Genomic DNA, 19,920 nt, shown 5'->3' with positions numbered 1-19,920 from the left:
GTGCCAGAAACTGTGCAAATCCTGAGAGGGAGGCAAAAACATCGTAATTGGCTAAAGAACTACAGCATTGCTTTGTACAAACAGAACATAAATCGTATTGCACTAAGGAAAGGGTGGGGGGATTGAGCTCAGGACCTGGACAGCGCTGACACAAAGCTAACAAAGGGAAATGGCAGATTTTATAATTACCACGCTCATGAGTGATGACTGAGGAAGGGAAGACAGTACATTAAACCAAAGGAAAAGAAAAAGGAAAGAAAAAAGTAAGAATTCAAACAGATTACAAATAGGTTCAGTATTCAGTATTGCAAAAGAAAAACTAGTTGGGGGAAATAAAGCCAAGCAGAATGTGCCGAGTTTTACAGATTGGTCGAGAAATAGTTAAAGGAAAGTATGACAAAAAAGGACCATTTCTATACCACTGAAGGTGTAACCCAACTCGCAAGGATGATGTACGTCAATATGATCGTTATTATTGCTGTCGTTGTTGTTATCAAACAATCTTTAATACCTAATTTATAACAATCAAGAAATATGATTGTGTTCTGTTAGTTTCCTATGCAAATCACAACAGAAAATGAATGCTGGCTTGAAGTGCTGGTATAACAGGCATCTCCCAGTCATTTGAAATGCAGTACCCAGTGTTATAGATTCAAATTACAACTGCCAGATTCACTGATGAGAGTCATCTTTTGTGTCAGTCAGACACGGAGAGCACCAGTCTGAAAGGGCTGCATCTGTGTGCCGTGTATAAAGAGAAGGCATCTCTACCGCCATTCATCCTTTAATGAAAGGGATGTGAATAATGCTTATCCCCTGAGCAGGGCACACAGGAACTCGTACATGCAGAGAATGGCGTTCAATATAAAACACTTTCAAATTAAAATAAAGCCAGCATGTTTAAAGTTTTCGTTTGGGCCAGGTGGTTATATGTACAATCGAATTCGGTAAACTATAAGTAAACCTTATACAAAATTCTAGCCACCTCATCATCATGTCCATAAATTACTGTCTTAATTGGTCTGTGGGGTTAAAACTTTTTTGTCATAGTATCCTGACATCAATATATCACATTTTGTACGTGTGTATGTATACATGTATATATTCATATATATATTTACACACACACACATTAAAAGTTTATATCTGATTTTACATTAGGATAGTCCGATTATGAATTTGGAAGCACAATTTCCACAAATGTTTAAAATACCCCAAAATTTTGAAATTTCAACCACAAGTTTGCGAATATAAACCCATTAACAGAAAACACAAGACAGCCATCACTTGGTTTACAAGGTAACACTTCTTTGGACATTTATATACATACATAAGGGGTAATAAAATCAATAAAAAAGACACACAGACAATGTTTACGGTAGGAATTGTTATTCCAAACGAAAATGAATGCAGACACCATAGACATTGTACAGGGATAATTGTATTTTCACATTCATGTGCAATATAGCTTAATCAATGTACCGTACCAATGTAATGACAAAACAGTTGGACAAGGAAATAAAAATAATGATGATTTGACACAGCAATCAAAACTCTGGGTGACTGAATATACCTAAAAATAATAATTGAAAGAAATCAAATAACACAGCATTTCAAACACAGGGCTCAGCAGTATGATTGGCATAAACTTAATTTTAATTTTAAATCATTTCACTGTGAGGATAATATCATTTCAGTTGTGTGCAAGTAAATATTTATTACGCTGTTTAGTTTTTTCCCCCTAGAGAGTCACAGTGATGGAATGAATAGACAATAGATTCAAATGCCAAAGAAACTCGGTCGTATTTCTGGGTTTTAACAGTGTTTCCTATCCCAACAGCATCTAAAATTCAATCATGTAACTAACATTTATATAAAGCATGTATCAAAATGTTTACATCACTGCTTATGTGTTTAATATTGAAAACCCTGAGCAAATGTATATTCATTTATTAAACTATACTGGCAGGCGCCTTCTGCTGAGTCATGTAAGACACTGGCAACTGAACGCCAGCTTTAGTTTCTGAATAACGTGTACCTGAGCCCTCCTCCGTTACCATCCCCAGTCCCTCGGCCTTGTTCTGCCTTTCAAAAGCATTGAGATCAAGAACACTGAAAGAGTCAAAGACAAGATGATTAAGAACCAAAAATATATCAAATATGAAAGTGTTCTGGGATTCTACTTTACTTCACAATGACTCCAATTTATTTATTAAACGAACTAACAAACAAGAAAAGAAACATGCTAATACCTGCAGGACTGCATAAGGCCAGCCAGACTCTGAAAGAAGCCCACATCCTTTTTGTCTTTCAGATAATCAAGCATTTTCTGTGAGAGAAACATTCAGAGAGATCCATGAGAGGCCATGAAAGACAATCCCACTGTCCCAACCATCTACAGAGCTATTACCACCCAGGACCAGGAGCTTTGGGCTGAGAACTTTCTCGTGCACCGGGGGTGTCCAAGATAGTCCAGGCTACACCAAAGGCATCCGAAATCCAGGACAGGAACGTCAATGTATGGAGAAGTGGGGAAATGAATTGTCCATCCCCGTGATAAATTTCCCTACCGATCAAAATGCGTTGAGCATCACAAACCTGCTGCACGGTGGAATTCCCCCCATTCAGGATGGCAATGCCCAGCTTCAGGGTTGATGCCACCATGGGACCCATCTCACCTGGGAGAGAGGCAGCCAGGTGTTAAACATCTGTGAGCGTCTTGAGATTGTAGAGCATTTGAACACCACATCAGACATAAACCAAGAGAGCCATCGTAACAAAATCTCTATTGTTTAATCCTCCAATGTTGGTCTTCTATGAAAGGAAAAGATCAATTAAACTAGTGGGGGAAAAAAAACATCTTATCGCAATGTGATTGTCGAACCACAAACTCGCTCCTGGGTTGTGTTACCTTTGCTGGCACTGATCATCTGCAGCACCATCTCAGCAGCTCCCCGGTCATGAAGCCTGGCCTGCTGGTACAACAGCTTCTGCTTCTCCATTTCCTTTTCCTAAATCCAAGTGTGAACAGGAATCAATGTTATCTGCTTCATCACTGCAGACCATCGTGGTGCTTGGATTACATGCATTCCCATGGGGCTCTGTTGCAGGATTTATGAAATACTTTGACACCAATGTCCAAGTTGAACATACCAGTAATCTAGAAACTGGAGTGTGCAAATAAAAAAAAACTAAGAAACGAATAACCATCTCAGCGTCTAGCCAATGAGTTTTAATCAAATCTGAGATGTGCTCAACGGTGCTCTGAATCCAAACTGCATTACAGAGGACCGTTTATTCTTTTTTCCAGGTCTGACGCACAGCTACCTGGCTCTGCTCGGGGCTTGGGATACAGGATGACATTCAGAATAAATAGGATTACAGTTTACATACGTATGCAGCTCTTATATCCAAGATAAATTGATTGTCAGAATAGTGAACACAGGACTCTCTTTCATTAAGTTAGCATTAAAAGCAACATGTCTTCTGTGCCAAGGGAAATTGGCATCACGATACCAAATCAGTATAGCCTTCAATATGAAGTGTCACACGGCTCAAGTCACATGACTTTGGCAATACAATGTAAATGAATTTGCAGCCTTGATAAAATGTGATGCATTCAAATGATTGGGCATCAATTTCTCTGCATCCCAACTATCTCAAAAAAGCACACAGACATAGTGTCTGTATTTATAGCTGCATGAAGATCCCCATGAAAACATGTAGCCCGTCGAATGGCATGGCGGTTGTAAGCTCAGTTAAATGGGACATGAAACATTAAATTAGTATCATGTCCACAACACAATTGCTGAAACATGAATGGCTTTGCTCAGGTGCAGGAACATCAGCAAGAGCAGCAGCAAAAAGGCGCATCTCAGAGACAGCAGCAGGAGCCCACTGTATCGCCAGCTTTGCTGCTTTAAACTTTCCATCAGAGGTATGCAAAAGACGCGAGAGGATGGAAGAGGTTTCCAAAAATGAAGGCTGTTTCACAATTTTTTTTTTTTTTTACAGAATATGAAGAAACTCAATTAAGAAAAATGGTTCAAAACAAATGTAAAACCTTTCAAATCAAATAAGAAGGAAAATAAAAAAAGGGGGAAACAAAATATGACCAGCACAGACATTGAGTGTTGTTACCAGAGAGTTTTCCAGGTTGCTGGCAAATTTGTTGTTTAAATCTTTGATAATATCGTGCTGCGGAAACAAAATTTAATCATTTCATACTATAATCGAAAGCTGCTACTCTTAACTAACCAGAATACAATATTGTCGGGCGCAATAAAATAAAGAAAGGAAGCTTTGGGTCATGAACAGCGCTGCCTTCCCGAGCCATGCTAAAGTGTGAGTGATCGGCCTTCATGTTTTAACCTCCTCTTCATTGTAGCTACGTAGTACAGATAATAACAGACAGGACTCCTGATCAAGACAGAGGCATTGATGGATCTGAGGAGAAAAATTAAAGCTGCACTAAATCATTCAAGTATTTCAATTATTATTATTTTGAAAAGCACAGAAATCTGAAAAAATATTCTGGTCTATTTTAGCCTGTTTACCAATGTGTTTTTATGGTACATTGTAATTTATATTGACCCTTCCATCCCTAGCTAGTTGAGGAACAATAAGCTCATGATATGTTGTTTTTCACTGGTCACTAATTCATGAAGCATAACTAGAGAAGGCGGCCTTGTGACTGAACTCAAACTTGAGAACAATATTCTGATACTAAATTCCCCCCAAATAATTAAGTCAAATTCAAAACCCAAATTCTGAATGGTGACGAGACAAAGTTACACATGGAAAATTAGATTTATACTTGTGTATCGCAATCCAGATCCTCGCCACATAGAAACAGTTGTTGAATAAAACCCGGCAGAATAAAATAGTGCAAAGCAAAGTTCACGTTCAAGTGTGGCGTTTCATGAATTTAGTACAATATTGACCCTGCTAATCCCTGATCAAATAACTGGTGATGTATCACAAATGAATGAACTCTGTGAGAACAGGCCTAAACAATGAGTGCAGTCTAATGCTCACAATCATCATCATAATAATAATAATAATAATAATAATAATAATATTGGTATGGGGCTACTAACAGCAGGGCATGCAGCAAATGTCAGATTACATCTTCTGCCTTTAACACACATTATTCCACCCAATTATTTTCATAATTTTAGCACCAGTCATCAAAGTACAAAGTAATTCCTCGCTGATTAATCATTCGTGTTGACTTGTAATCGCTCCATCATAATATTTGCAGCCTAACATTTTGTAGCCAGATCCCAGTTAGCTGCCATGTCTAAAAACAACAATCTGTATGACTTCAGTTGTTTGAATATTTCACACAAACACACAAGTGTACGCAAAATGTAATCTGATCACAATAATGAAATAAACGGTTAATGCCTTTCCACGTGTAACATGCAGATCATGTATAAAGCACCTATCACAGATAGATGCTGAGTGCTAGCTTAACTGTTCAGTAGACAACAGCAGTTTGGAAAGAGATCAAAATCAATAGCAATTAATGGTGGATTACCCTACTTTACTGAAAATAGCACCTAATTTCTCATTGCCATTTAATCACAAAGCTGCGCTTGCCTACGATCCCATTGATAGAATGTAGCTAAAGGACCAATTAAGAAAGTGAAGAACTGATATGTCAGTTACTCCCCTAAACACAACCAGGCACAGATCTTGTGATGCTCTTGAAATGCAAAGACATTCAGAAGGACATACACCTCTACATTTCAGCCTAGTTTCATTCTCATTTACACAATAAAGTGACAACCAAACCACTTCACCACAACAGAGACCAGTGGCTGAATGCACGTCTCCTGACACAAGGGGCCGTCAACTCATTCCCGTTTAAAATAGAGGAAGTCAAATGTTAATTAGCCGCGTTTGCAGCACAGATCCGTGTCTTGAAGGGACTGTTACACCAAACACATCATATCCTCTACACAACTCTGTCACTCAGTGTCATTCCAGGGTTTTTAGTACCACTACGAAAACACGGAAGCCAGTGTGAAGACGAGAAAGGGCAAATTTCATTATTGTAGGTGACACACAGAGCACAGACCAAAGCATGCCATCCCTGCGCCACACTGAGCTGCCGTAAGCCATGTGCAAATAAAACACACAAACCAAATCAAAACGACACAAAGCGGAGATAGAGGGAGACGGAGGGAAATAAAACACTTACTTCAAAACTTTTCACTTCCTCGCCATCCTCGTCTTCCTCATCATGGCAGCTCTGGTTTAAGACATGTGTTACAAAAACAAATGTGAAGAAATGTTACTGAAAATAACAACGATGGGTATCATCTCACATGATGGCATCCACAGGGTGCCATAAATAACACACAGCTAACGTTAATGATTAATCCTCCTATCAAAGAACTGTGTAACAGAGTGACTGAGAGACAGGGCTTTTATTCCAGATATCCCCTTGGAAATAATGTTGAGTTTAATTTACTTTCCCATCCATCTTCATTTCTAATTGCTTTTAAAATAAGTTTAAATGCAATTGAGTGTATTAAATGCCCAGAGAATGAATCATTTGCAATACAGGATCAAGAATGGAGGGCTACCTTTGCCATGATATCTGCATATGCCATATACAGGAAGTCCTCCTCCAGCTTACTGTCATCAAAAGGAAAGAAGCATCATGAGACACAAGTAATAATACACATAAAATATGCTATTTTAAACTGTATGGGATACTATGAATATTTTCGAGCCGACCAACCTGGCTGTGCCTTGACCACTGGAAAACTCACAGCAGACTATCATCACACTGAAAACAGCACAGTTCTGTTTCTGCCCAATAATATTATTTTTTATCCATTGCTTTTATTTCATAGTTATACCCAGGCTGCCACAGTGACAAACCACACTTCATGGCAATGCACAGAACAAATCACCCACAGTCCCTCCGGCTTGCCCGGCCTCACCACCCCCCCATCCTGGCACACCGTGGTGAGGCACAGACCCACCACTTCTCCGTCAGCGCGGTCCTACTGAACAGCAAGATGAGCTGATGAAGAGGGTCTATGCGATTCGCTGCCTCGTCCTCCTCCAGGGGCTCTTCTCCGCCTGGTTTCTGAAATTGTAACACAGCCTTAGCAGGTTTAATAACCAAAAAGCAGTTATATGTAAATCCTGTCCTTGCCTCAAAATGAGTACCTTTTAACGGTAATCATTAAAGCAACTGCGACTTCTAATAATCCCATCTCGGCACTAATTATCGCTGTTTAATAGTCCAGCAATTGTACACGATATATGCCACTTTAAAATAGTTTCTATTTTTTTCCACAACTTGTAAGCTCAGTACTTTGTTAAACTTAGGAATTAAACATAATATTCTTCAGCACCAAGTAGATGATTTTCATTATTTAATCCCTGGGAGTCTCCTGTCAAATAGAAATGAATATTTAAACAGAAACCATTTCAGTATTTTGGCTAGAAGCGACACCTTTTCTGAAAAATTCTGACCCTTAACCACCAAATGATTAATTCTTCACCCTCGATATGAGATCGTTGCCCCGATTACTCGCTGTTGAAATAATGACCGTACTTACAGCCAAATCTTCTATCAACTTATCTTCAAAATAGTGGTCCTCGGTTTCGATCCAAGACTTTTCATATCCTTGTAGAAAGAGGTTGACAGCCCGATGTCTACGGATATGAAGGAGAGGGGAAATATGGGTAAGACACGGTATTATCTTAGCTCAACTTCCCAAATTCACACTCGGCAATATCCCATTTAAACATCTCTCACCCTCAAAATGCTTTGGCATGTCTTTATCATAAATAGTGCATTATTATGTGTATTAATGTGGTTATACTTTCAATTTAATGTGTTTAACTTCATTTAATCATATTTTTCAGATTTTAATTTACAAAAACAACAGGAAATATGTTTTTTTTTTTTTTGACAAATGGGGTCAGCACCCCAGGGTTTAAAATATAAACATATGCTCAAAAGGCCCATACCTGGGTAAATTATATAAAGGCGCCATTCTGAAACAAGCCACCACTGCTCTTTTTCTTTGCTTAGAAAGCAGCTTATGCCAAACAGCTTTCTTGCTTCTCTGTGGATGTTCGACCTGTGGGACACAATATACTCTTCAGAGAGGATTGTGGGATTTTCTCAAGACCATGTCCCCGAAGGGTCACCGTTTCACAACAAGGAGTTTTAAACTGAAGTTCCGGAGGTGGACAACCCCCAAACTTGCTCTTGCTCTCAGCACAACCCATCAGACACACCCTCGTGAGCGCACACTATCACAGACACCACAAGCTTCCTTTCCTCATGGCCCGGCCCGGCGTTTGCCTCAGCCAAGGCCAAATAAACTCCATTATTTCATCACTACTATACACCACCTGCTTCTATAGGGGGTCATGTGAACTACTGAAATAACCGCTAGCTGATCGTCTTGGGCTGTGTCAGTACTGTACAGCTTTCCTGACCCTGCACACCCACCTGCTCCAGGTGAAACAGCACGTGGGCGATATCCAGCACCCGCTCCACCGTCTTCTCCGGGTCGGAGGTGTCCTCGGTTCTGTTGGGCAGATCTTTATACAGAGCCATCTGCCACCGGATCGCCGGGTCCTCCAGCTGGCGTAAAGAAAGCCATGTGCTTTTGAGCGGTAACACTTAGCAGAGGGCAGAGAGCAGCGCAGAGTCGCAGAAACAAAACTGTGTTCGGCATGTTCAAGATACTTACACTAGCCTATCAATGGTAATGTTTTTGTTTTCTCTCACTAATCTACATGTGTTATTATGACCGGTTGATGCATTTCTAGAATCAGCTTTAGCACTGTCAATCATCATTACTGTTACAGACCAATTACTACAGTCCCTTAGTATCAACTTGTATAAATTACTTTATATAGTATGTCAAATATGAAAATTTGCTGACCCCCATCTACACCCATGATGAGTGAGTACCCACCAACAATGTCCTACACCCAAATAAGCTCTTCACCGCGAGCTGCCCCGCTTTCAGGCCTGTCTTTAGCTTGGAAACTGCCATATCCACCGGCCTGGACTGGGCCTTAGCGTGCTTCACCTTTGACACATAGTCCACAGAGGAGGACTTTTTAATGGCAGACAGGGGGGTCTTTTGCACCCTGTGCGTCATGTCAAGCGTGGCCGAGCGCATTCGCTTTTTGTGGCCAGGCGGCTCGGAGCCGGACAGCTTGGCCTGGCGGCTGTTCATCCATTTCAGCACTATGATAACCTTCTTCACCAGCTTCTTGAAATGAAACATCCGGTACTGACATGGGCAACATGCACGCATGCGGAGGGGGAGAGAAGACAAGACAGAACAGGACACGTGAAATGGCGGAAGAGGCATGCACAGAAGTCCAGGAAAAAAGAAAAAAGAGGACAAGACATCACTCTGCCTCCCTTTTTTCTTTTTATTCCGTTACGCGACAAGGCAAAATTTGTTTGGATGATAAGTGGAGACACATTTGGTGAGATTTATTTATTTATTTCACATTTTCCTTCAGACGAGAGCCCAAAAACTCTACCAATAGATATAATCCACATTAACAATATATAGAAAGAGTAAGATGGGAACCAGTCATCTCAAATTGAATGAGTAGCTTTGGACTGAATGATAAGATGAGTCCAGGTCAGTACAGAAACACATGCATCTGTGGTTAATGAAAACACAATGCCGCGCACAAGCAACTCTCGCTCACTTACCTTCCCCTGGAGGTGAAGATTATTGCGAATAATGTCTCTGACTTCATCTTCGGTGTCTTTCTGTTGAAGAAAAGGGGATTTTACTGAAAAACGCTTTCGTCAAGTTCTGATAATCTTCTCTTTTCTATTATACAAAGACAGGCTGGTGCATAACAGCACCTCAGTTGCATTCAATGAAAACCAGCTCAGGTTTTTGGGCTATTTTTATACAGACGCTGAATTCAAAGAGACAGGGTTCCTGCGAAAGTTTCGGAAGACTGCCCGCGCTGCTGCACCCGAGCGCCGACCGCATACATTATTCATCAGCACATGCATTTAAAGCCGTTTTAAAATCTTAAAGCAGGGGGAAAGAAATAAAAAAAAATTATGAAGAAAAAGGAGAGAGCAACCACATCCATTTCACTTCACTAACTCCCTGAGAAGAGGCATTGAAGTGCCTCTAACTCTGCACTGAAGTCCCAGGAAGAACGTACCAGACTGAATCTGTTCTTGGCCAGAGCAATGAGTTCCTGGTCACCAGGAGCACAGATGTTCAGCCCGACTGGGAGCAGCCTCTTCAGTGCAGCAACAATGAGAGAGGTCTGCAGAGAATAGCGGTCTCCCTTTCGCTTCAACTTCTTCCGCTCCTGATCTGAGACTGCCCCCTGTTCAATGACCACAAGACATTTAAAAAAGAACATAAAACGTGTAATTGAGATCGAAGGGAAGTTATTTATCTGACAAACTTGCAAGGGCCTGTAAATTCTAAAGCAAGATGTAAAGGATGGCTCAACACATGCCCATATTTATGAATGCAACGTGTAATCAAAATGGTACAAGACAGAGAATTCCTCTTAAACTCTAGCTAAATATCACCACGTGCATCTCAGGAACCCACTGGGGAATGTGGGTTTGCAGTATGTGCCTAAGAATTAGTCGAGGAAAACAAACTATTCTATCCGAGCATGTTGCTGACACACACAGTCAATTGCATTCGTCCTGAGGTGTTGAATGACTTACCTTTGACATTTTGGACTTGGTGTCGGTGATCAAAAAAGACATGTTGTTGATCTCATTCTGGACCACAAAGTTTTGCTCTTCCCTCTTGAAGTTCTACATTTGAAAATAAAACAATCAGTGGAAAACCTCAAACAATTAAAGTGGACATTTATGGAGAGGAAATAACAGAAAACATCTCCAGTGCATATGGACATACTTGACCCACTTTGTCTTGGCTGTGGTATAAAGGGAATCCCATGCATTCGGGAAATGTATATCCAAGAGATTAAGGCTTTAACAGTCAATCGACATCAAACGTGGAGGTGCTTTTCAACACTTGGGTGGCCATTACAGGTTTGGAAAGTAGAAGAGATATTACATTTGTGCTAACTTATAAGACTTGTATAAATACTTATATTCTGAAATCTGACAATGTTGCTTGGTTACAAGAGACCATTTTCAAATCAACAGCTTTTATCTCAAAGGCAGTGATGACATTTTCAAAAAATAAATTTTGGCTTACGTGGGATTTGGCCCAGAATATGAACACTTCTGCCACCATGCGAAACACTTCCTCCGCCTCTGCATTGGGTTCCTTCAGCCATTTTGCTCTACAAAAATGTGGACAACACCGTTTTAATTTACATGAAACCAGCAATAAAACACAACACAGATCAGCTACTATAGGTCAGTTACAGCGGATCCTGGACCAAAACCTTTTTAGACTGAGAGAAAGAGGGTTGATTGTTAAATTGAATGTGTGTTTAAATGGGTTTTTTTCCACTGGAAAGATATTTGTGCGTCTAATCTTTACATGTGTGATTTATAATCCATTAATATTGTATATGACACGTCATTTCATAGACATAACATCTCTCACATTTCACACAACCTTTTATCTTATAGTACAGGCTGGCACCCACCGATTATAATCCACGAATCGGATGAGGAGTGGGTAGAAGGCGTACAGGTCTCGGACCAGGATGGTGAACTCGTCCAGGATGAGCAGCTCTGCCTCCGACATGTCGCCGCGGCCCTCGGCCTTCATGTGCTCCTCGTCCAGCAGCACAGCCGCCGCCTTCTTCTTCAACTTCTCCATCAGCGGCAGGAAGTGCGTCTTCAGGAGCTGCGGCTTGGCTTTGCTGATGATCGGCTGGGAAAACACTGAGAGGCACTTTGAGAGTTAAGGCCGTCTCTCCGTCGTTTCTTTCTCTTTCAATAAAGGGGACATCATTCGACCTCTATTCTACACCAAGGTTTTATGAGATTCGGATGGATAAAGGCCTTGAAACAGAGGCAATCAGTCAGTTAGACCAATTAAGAGGGTAATTGATTCATTATGTAATCAAGGGCTCAAAGTAAAACATTTCAGGACAAGGAATGTGCCTCACTAGATGACACCTAATCAGATGGATCTTTCACAGAATCGGACATGCAGACCGTACGCGATTCGACACTTTGACTCTAGTCAGGAACCAGAGGCCAGAGTGTGTTCATTGGGTTGTACGAGGTGGAGAATGCGGTAATGTGTTTTACAGGCCATCTTTTGATTGCTATTTGCTATGGCATCAGGGCTGAAAAAACATTAGGGGGAGAAGGAACCAATCCAACACCTGCCAGTCGCTTCATCCATGCCCCTTCGTCGATGCCCAGGTTGTTGTAGATGATCTTCAGGATGTTTCCCAGCAGGGTGTTCATGTGCTCGGAGGTTAGCGATGTGCAGCACATGTCCATCCTCTCTGGGTTGTTCTCGGGCCCGTGTTCCCACCAGTGCGACATGTAGCTGCACAGCATGGGCAGCACCACCTCCATCACGTGGGGCATCTGAGTGTAGCGCATCCCCGATTCCGCCAGCTCCATGATCTCCTCCAGAGATGTCTCCAGCGACGAGATGTTGGGGCACGCTTCTTCCACGTGGGCCGGCAAATCGAGTGCTTGGAAGCCAAAAAAATTAAAAATTATTAAAAACTGTATGAGACTATATTAACGTGCAGAAGAAACTACTTTGAAAATTGTTCACATGGTGTTAACAACATTATCGAGATACCAAGAACAGCAAATGCATTACAGGCATTTCAACACAGAAGCGATATCTCGTGTGCCACTCCACATTTGTTTGGCCAAGAGCTACAGCATCTTCACTAGCATGCCAGTTTTCTACTTCTTATCTCATTAGCATCCTGGTATGGCAATTATCCTTACAGGCGTCTAAAACAAATGCAAATTACAGATATTAGTTCCCAGAAGCAATGCTAGGAGTGTGAAAAACAATCACTCATGCATCGGTGAGTGGCAGAAATCTGATCGGGGGAATAAAGAATGTCCCACTCCTAGCGATTTTGTACCTGCCCTCTCTCTTGACCCTTTGGTGTTGTAGATGGAGTAGGTGTTATATTTGTTCAAGTGTGGCTCCAGGAAGGCTACAGGAAAGGCTCCCGAAAAGGCAGCAAGGCATTCTCCCAGCGCCGGTCGCTGCCTGGAGAGAGACGGCTGATAAGAATGCATTTTATCTCACGCGGCACAACAAAAAAAAAGACGGATGATTCCAATTATATTTATGCAAATCAACCCCCTATGCATTGCTCCGTGACAATTCACCACAATGAAGGAACACAAGGGGGATGACAGTGGGGGCTCAAGATTTATTTTTGAAATAAAGACGAATTATCGGCGAACTTTCAGCATCATCCTTCAAAACAGAAACAGTGCATAAATAATCAGCAAGTCAAGCTTACCTCTCCACGTAGATGCTTTTGCTGGTACCCAGAGAGTACAAGCTGTTTAGTATCCTGTAGCATGAAAACTGGACGTCATCCACTGCCGAGAGAAGAGATGCATTTGACTTTTCTTTTGAATGTTTACATGTGACAATTTTACATATACTGTATGACAACGATGTTTCTTTAGGAGACACATCTATATTTTATATTAGGAGGATAAAAAAGATGGGTGCCTGCTGAACCTACGTATGAGGTCTTCACCAAACAGGTTCTGCCCGATGTGCTCGAACAGGGAGGTGAGAACAGGCAGCAGTGCCACGGTGGTGTAGTTGATGATCTGGGTGACACCTTTGGGCTGTGACCTGGTGTGCGTGAACTGGCCCAGCTTCAGGTTCTCCATGGTTTTCTCCAGGTCTTCGGCGGCATTGTCAAAGAATGCCCGCAAGGCTGTCTTCACCGTGTCCAGCCCCGTCTTCATCACGGTCCTAAACACGACATCAACAACATCCTGCTCAATGCCTATTGGTCAGTCCATCACAGCCCAAGCCAGAGATACGCCCCATGTGGGATGTTCAGAATGGTTCGACCCACCCAAGTGCAGGCCTTTGGACCAACAAGCTCTTCAATTATGCTGAGCTGGATTAACGATCGATTATTCAGTTACCAACAAGTCCAACAACCGCATAGATTGGGATTATTGTAATACTGATTGATTATCCCTGCCATGGAGTCTTTGTGTAATGCATTTAACTTCAAATGACATCTTCAGATCTAGACCTGAAACTATCCTTGACCTGATTGGCTGAGGGGAAACGATTGTATACTTGACCACATGAACGTCACAGACAGAGATTGACATCATATCGTGCAAACCAGTAAACCTTCCTCACCTGGCGTCCAGAGTTTGTCCCAATATATGAAGACAGTTCACAATAGAGGTTGCATCGTTTCCTGAAACAATACATAAGAATATCATAGTTTTTGTAACGAGCAATGTCCATTTTTTAAAATGAAACATGCTTGAAACCTCCGGATGTGTGCGGTCAATGTACTTGTTAAGTACCAGCCTCATGCAGTGCTGCCGAGATCTACATTTCAGTTCACACATGTTTATCACAACATTTACTAGTCCCCATAGTAAAAACAAATGACCCTGAAACATTTTAATTGTATTTAACATAAAACATCAATAAAGGCTTTAAGTGTCTTCCCCAGGTAAATGGCTCACATTGCTACATTACCTGCATATCCATAACAAGGTATTTGCGATGCATCTTGCAAAGTTTTCTAAAACATACATCAGTGCAGTCTGACATTTTTGTGCGTGCATGTATGTGTATATTCCTACAGGGCACTATTTACTGCTGAACTCAGAAATGTAAAAGCAGCTAAGGAAGGGAATAAGGAAATAAAAGACATATTGAGGAGTACCCAATATATGCATTAACAAAATTAAGGCGATAAGGCAATAAACAAGTACAAAATACTTTGTGTTATAATGTAGTGTCTGTTATAAGCACTGGGCAAGGCTACATATTTTAATCTCATTAATTTCCAACATGGACAAGATAATCAGCTTAGAAAACTTTGCAATGCGTCATGCTTCATCAACCACTGGGAACACTGTGTCCTCCCAGACACACAATGCTTCGCTTCTGGTTCCTAAAGGTTATGACAGTAAGAGGGTCTGGCAGCCGGGCAGACTGAAGCTCAAACATGGATGCATGCTGGCTGACCATGCAAAGGACGCGGCAAAAGGAGAGAACTACACATCAAGAGGCGAGAGGAACACAAGGTGCAAACAGAAACGATCCAGAGACAAATGGTGCCACGCCATGTCCACACTATCCTTACCAAACAGTGATATCCTATGTCTGACAAGAACTCCGAGTTTGCAGAACAGGCTGAAGACAAGAGAAGAAAAAAAGAGAAAAAAACAGAGAAAAGGAAAACAAAAACAAAAACTAAAACAGCTGAAATGCGCGCAAACTGAGTGATGTGCGGCGACACGGAGAGAGGTTTATGTTAACAGAGCTGCAAAAATGCGAGACCAGGACAGATCTACAGAGCTCAGGTTACAGAGTGGTGAGACTAGTAGAGAAATGCTTGGGTTCAATTTGCTTATGGTTAGGCTGACAGCCAAGCTGGGTAAGCAGGACTATGTGTAACTCCCGTGTTATCTCCCAAAGCTGTAGTACATAAAGCACACATGGATATAAACACAAAGCAGTCTTACAATCCTCTCACAATAATGAAATGCATAAATGAAATAAACTGGGTGGGTTGACAATTCACTGGATCTTTAAGGTCAAATAAGGACCTGCAGATCTGTTTGTTGTAGGTTTTAGGGACTTCATAATCTCTTAACTTATTAAAGCAGCCAATTATTTATGGAACATAAGCATACAGCATATTTTGTAATAATACAGGGTGCCAGGGTGTATATATAGATACATCATTTCATATATAAATATATATATATATATGAAAACTCTACATGTATTTGTAAGGGTGATGACTCTTTCAATTAACACCCCCTCCCCTATAAATCTGTGCTCTGATTGGACCAGTTCCTCATTACCTGGTGACCATCTCTTTCTCCTTGTTGGAGGCATGACCTCCGCTGCTCAAAGGCCTGTTGGCCGTGGACAGGAAGTACAGACGGTGATTCTTGAAATACTGGTCAACCAACGGGAGGACCACCTGAAATACACACGCGGTATAGAGTGTCATGAATGCAAACACGCCATACCGCTAACAAACTATGAAAGTGTACATGTCAAATACTGCACGTCACTCAGTGTATACATCTACAATATTTTCCAAAGTCTGTGTAGTATTAACTAAACATTTAGTTCAAGATCTTCAGTTTTTTGTTCAGTAAATAAAGAATAATCGTTTTAATTAAAATGAACTGAACTGATGTACCTTCTCTGTGGTTTGTTATGTGCCATGTGAACCATTGCTCTATTTTGATGGTTTTGTGAAGAATCATAAATGGCCCAAGGAAGAATACTCTTACAAACCCATCTGGTAATTCCCTGCTATCCTGGGTTTCATTCCCCTTTCGCAGAAGCTTTTTATGAGCATTCCTACACTAAAGACGTTCATTGCAAAAGTACAAATTATACTAGCTGACGACAAACAAAAGTAAGAGAGGCAGGGTTTCAAACCTTCCCGAAAAATTTCATTTCTTGCTCGTGAGGAATCTTCTCCGCTTTGGCTCGGGTGCCCACATCTACAGGAAGAGAGAAGTCGGGATGTAAGTCCTTCAGGTCTCATTGAAGTAACCCATTACATTCTCTTTCTAAAGTACTGTGCATATGCAGAAATAAAATATTCATCATCATAACAGGAACTTCAAACCTGGCCCCAATTAAACAAGATTAAAAAGCCAACGCAAGATAAAGACTGCTTCCTCACCAAATTTGATCATGTGTTCGTGGGCCTCATCCACATATCGGATGAGTTGCTGCAGGAAGCTGTAGGCAAAACGTTTCTCTATGGAGGGGGTGTCCAAATCGAGATCCTTCATACCCCTGTCAGAGGAAACACAGGAATAGAGCCGATTACACGAAGGAATACACATTTTTATAATACAGACTGGAAAAATGTGTACTGTGAGAATATCATTCAGACAAGCAGCTTGCCCTGATACCAGTATTAATAATCATCAGTGTGCTATGTTTTTTCACCAGGTTAGGGTGTGCAGGTTATGGGCTTAATAGATGTCATGGTACCATGTATATTGTGTTTACTGTATTGAATATGAAGTTAGGGTGGCCGTGCCAAAGGAGAGAGGCCTCACCACTTACCTAGAGACGGTGTATCCATTGATCTGAAAAAACTTGAGGATGTCTTGTGCTTTTTCTCTGTCTTTGGATTTTTCTTTGGCTGTCAGAGTATCGTAGGGCACCAGCAATGGATGGCTCCCCCCTCCTAATGTACAATAAAAGACAATGAGCAGAAAGGGGACAAAATAACAATAGGAGCCGAGATTAGCCTGAACTGAATGTGCTCGACCTGCACTGAACGATCTTCCATAATGGAGGTCTTCTTTTACAAACAGATAAAGAAATTAATCTCCACCTGTTCGCGCCTGTTCTTCAAATTGCTTTCTGTCTTTATTTTAGAGTGATTTAGCAATGCGTTCTCCTGAAATTCTACATCTCTGCCTTTCCTCCATTTTCAGTCCCTTTACAAAAAGATATCCTGTACCACACTGACATCTGCTGGCCTGTGCATTTTACTCCAGCTGTAAGCCCGAAAACGGTGCAATCCACACCACACATCAGCAAAGATAAGACTCTTGACAAGAACCAAGAAAACGGATAGCCACCACCGAGTCTAAAGACAGACTGTTTTTTTATGAGGGTTTGTGGGTGTCTTTATCATTAAAATCATGTTGTCTGCGACAGGCAAGATCTTCTCAAAATAATTATTCAAATTGTATTAATACCTGATGTTGTATATAATGATCGCACCGGTTTAATTTATGTCAAATGCTTCATGACATCTTATAATCACACATTTTGAAGTATGAAAATAATAGTGCTGGGAACAGAGTTGGCATAATCTCTACCTGTTCATTTCACAGCTTGTTTTTTTTTTAATACTGATAATACGTATAAAAAAACAACAACTGGAAAACTGGATGAAACCCATTACTGGACTATTCAATTATTTGCAGAGCAACAACCAAGATCAAGCTTTGATGCAACAGTGAGATAAAAAAGGATTTAATCAGATCAAGGCCAGAGAAAGGCCCATCAGTAGAACAATGCCCATGTCCAGAGGAAATTACCACATTTAGAGAAGAATGACAGTAATTGGTTTGTGTTTATAAAAATGTCAACATAACCAGCTTGAAATCATCACATATATGTTTTGGAGAATACATGCATCCTTTAATAGCTGGTCAGCTTCAATAAGTACCAACATAAAAAAATAAACAAGTAAGAGGGTCTTCAATTACAAATCTATATATATTAGGTTTGCAATTGTTTAATTTTTTATGACGATGCCAGGATAATGAGCACTATGAGGTTTTTATAAACACAAACTCTTTTTTAAGTTAGACCACAAAAATTAATGACACACAACAAGATGAAAGCGGTTAGAGCCAGAGCAAGTGCCTACCCCAGCTACAAGCGCGTCGGCCTCAAGAGTTATGCAAACAAATACTGTGAGCTACAAAAGGGCCTTTACCTTTGTCAGTAAACAATAAAGTCTGGTCTACGGGATGGGCACATTAAATACAGAAAATAGAAAGAACATGTTGAAATTAATGAACAGAGATTTACTGAAGCCTTCAAAAACAAAAGCTGTGATGGTATTCATGTTAAAAGTATAGAAGTAATAAGAAGAATAAAATAATTAAGCTAACAGCAGGAAAGATGAGATCTTAAAAGTAAACAATCCCAAACTAGTCCACACTGCCTGTTAGACCCCTCACAGTTAAAGATATCTGCTGTTGGACCTTTGACAGTGCTATTGAATATTAATATCTTTTCCCTCATTCTGCTTTCATTTAAACCTTGTAAACAAAAATCAATACTACCTTTGGCTTCCAGCTCTAGCTTCTTCTTCTTTGCCCAAATGTTGTGATAATTCTCTGCAAGAAGTTCTGCCATAGACTGAAAAAAGCAGGTTTATATTGATAAGTGCAGTGAGGAATTTGAATATGAATATATAGGAACACGTTAAAATTAATTAAAATGGATCAATTACATCAATGGATCAATACATAGGGTACATGAAATAAATATATAAACACATGGATCCACCTCATTATTATTTAATAATGTTAATAAAGCTAATGTTTTCTATGCATTCAACCAGTTGACTGACTTACATGCAGGTCTCGGGACAGCGTCACGTTACTCATGTCAATCGGCCTCGGACTAAAACCATGTGTGGCATCGATGGAAATCTGAAGAACAAACAAAATCGGTCAGAACCGGTGCTGGGCATTCTGGGGGATTCAGCGCAAGATCAAAATTATTCTGAAGTATTCAGAAGACCTGGCCTAGTTGGTGTGTTTACCCATATTATTGAAATTAAATGCATTCCAAAGATGTAGAGATGTGATTTGTTCTGAACAATTGAAATATCATGATATGGTCTGAATAAATTCCCACTTTAAATTCAATTTCTGTTTGGTTTTACTATAATAGTATAAATACTACAAACTACTGAAAAATTGGAACTCAACATAATGGATCTTCTACAGTATTTCCATTATCAACGTTCCTGAAGTTTAGGAACGCAAGCAAAAGGATAGGAAATTAAAATAATAATGATGTTAAATAAGTGTCATTAAAAAACGATTAAATATCAAAACAAAAATGACAATATTTTGCTGAATAAAAGGATACGTACAATAAAAATGTAATCGAAAGAAATAAGCGAGATTCTGATCAGGAGTAGCTCACAATACAGAAACTAAACTACTATCATGTAACAAAATGTCCGGTAGGTGGCACTAGTTCACTGTAT

At 40.4% G+C, this 19,920-nt stretch overlaps 1 protein-coding gene across 6 annotated transcripts in view; it reads right to left on the bottom strand.

Annotated features, from left to right (window-relative positions):
- The window catches only part of ryr2a (ryanodine receptor 2a (cardiac)), a 139,747-nt gene that overhangs the window by 17,949 nt on the left and 101,878 nt on the right, over positions 1–19,920 (bottom strand). For 2 of the 6 annotated variants that reach the window (XM_066696606.1, XM_066696607.1), the window contains exons 56-84: positions 19,277–19,354; positions 18,983–19,058; positions 18,631–18,657; positions 17,238–17,361; positions 16,846–16,961; positions 16,596–16,660; positions 16,004–16,125; positions 15,277–15,326; positions 14,313–14,373; positions 13,669–13,907; positions 13,438–13,519; positions 13,048–13,178; positions 12,316–12,636; positions 11,626–11,866; positions 11,226–11,313; positions 10,724–10,816; positions 10,198–10,368; positions 9,725–9,784; positions 8,492–8,626; positions 8,002–8,114; positions 7,587–7,683; positions 7,002–7,108; positions 6,597–6,648; positions 6,209–6,259; positions 2,912–3,011; positions 2,599–2,678; positions 2,253–2,329; positions 2,039–2,112; positions 190–207 (exon numbers count right to left, since the gene is read on the bottom strand). In XM_066696606.1, coding sequence (XP_066552703.1) covers positions 190–207; positions 2,039–2,112; positions 2,253–2,329; positions 2,599–2,678; positions 2,912–3,011; positions 6,209–6,259; positions 6,597–6,648; positions 7,002–7,108; positions 7,587–7,683; positions 8,002–8,114; positions 8,492–8,626; positions 9,725–9,784; positions 10,198–10,368; positions 10,724–10,816; positions 11,226–11,313; positions 11,626–11,866; positions 12,316–12,636; positions 13,048–13,178; positions 13,438–13,519; positions 13,669–13,907; positions 14,313–14,373; positions 15,277–15,326; positions 16,004–16,125; positions 16,596–16,660; positions 16,846–16,961; positions 17,238–17,361; positions 18,631–18,657; positions 18,983–19,058; positions 19,277–19,354 — 3,049 coding nt within the window. The remainder of the gene's footprint in view (positions 1–189; positions 208–2,038; positions 2,113–2,252; positions 2,330–2,598; positions 2,679–2,911; positions 3,012–6,208; positions 6,260–6,596; positions 6,649–7,001; positions 7,109–7,586; positions 7,684–8,001; positions 8,115–8,491; positions 8,627–9,724; positions 9,785–10,197; positions 10,369–10,723; positions 10,817–11,225; positions 11,314–11,625; positions 11,867–12,315; positions 12,637–13,047; positions 13,179–13,437; positions 13,520–13,668; positions 13,908–14,312; positions 14,374–15,276; positions 15,327–16,003; positions 16,126–16,595; positions 16,661–16,845; positions 16,962–17,237; positions 17,362–18,630; positions 18,658–18,982; positions 19,059–19,276; positions 19,355–19,920) is intronic. The other 4 variants (XM_066696610.1, XM_066696611.1, XM_066696608.1 and 1 more) reach the window with 3 other exon arrangements.

Source organism: Amia ocellicauda, chromosome 23, assembly GCF_036373705.1.
Source record: "Amia ocellicauda isolate fAmiCal2 chromosome 23, fAmiCal2.hap1, whole genome shotgun sequence".
NCBI classification, from domain to species: Eukaryota; Metazoa; Chordata; class Actinopteri; order Amiiformes; family Amiidae; genus Amia; species Amia ocellicauda.
Note: the sequence above shows the minus strand (reverse complement) of the source record. Positions and strands in the feature narration are given on the sequence as shown.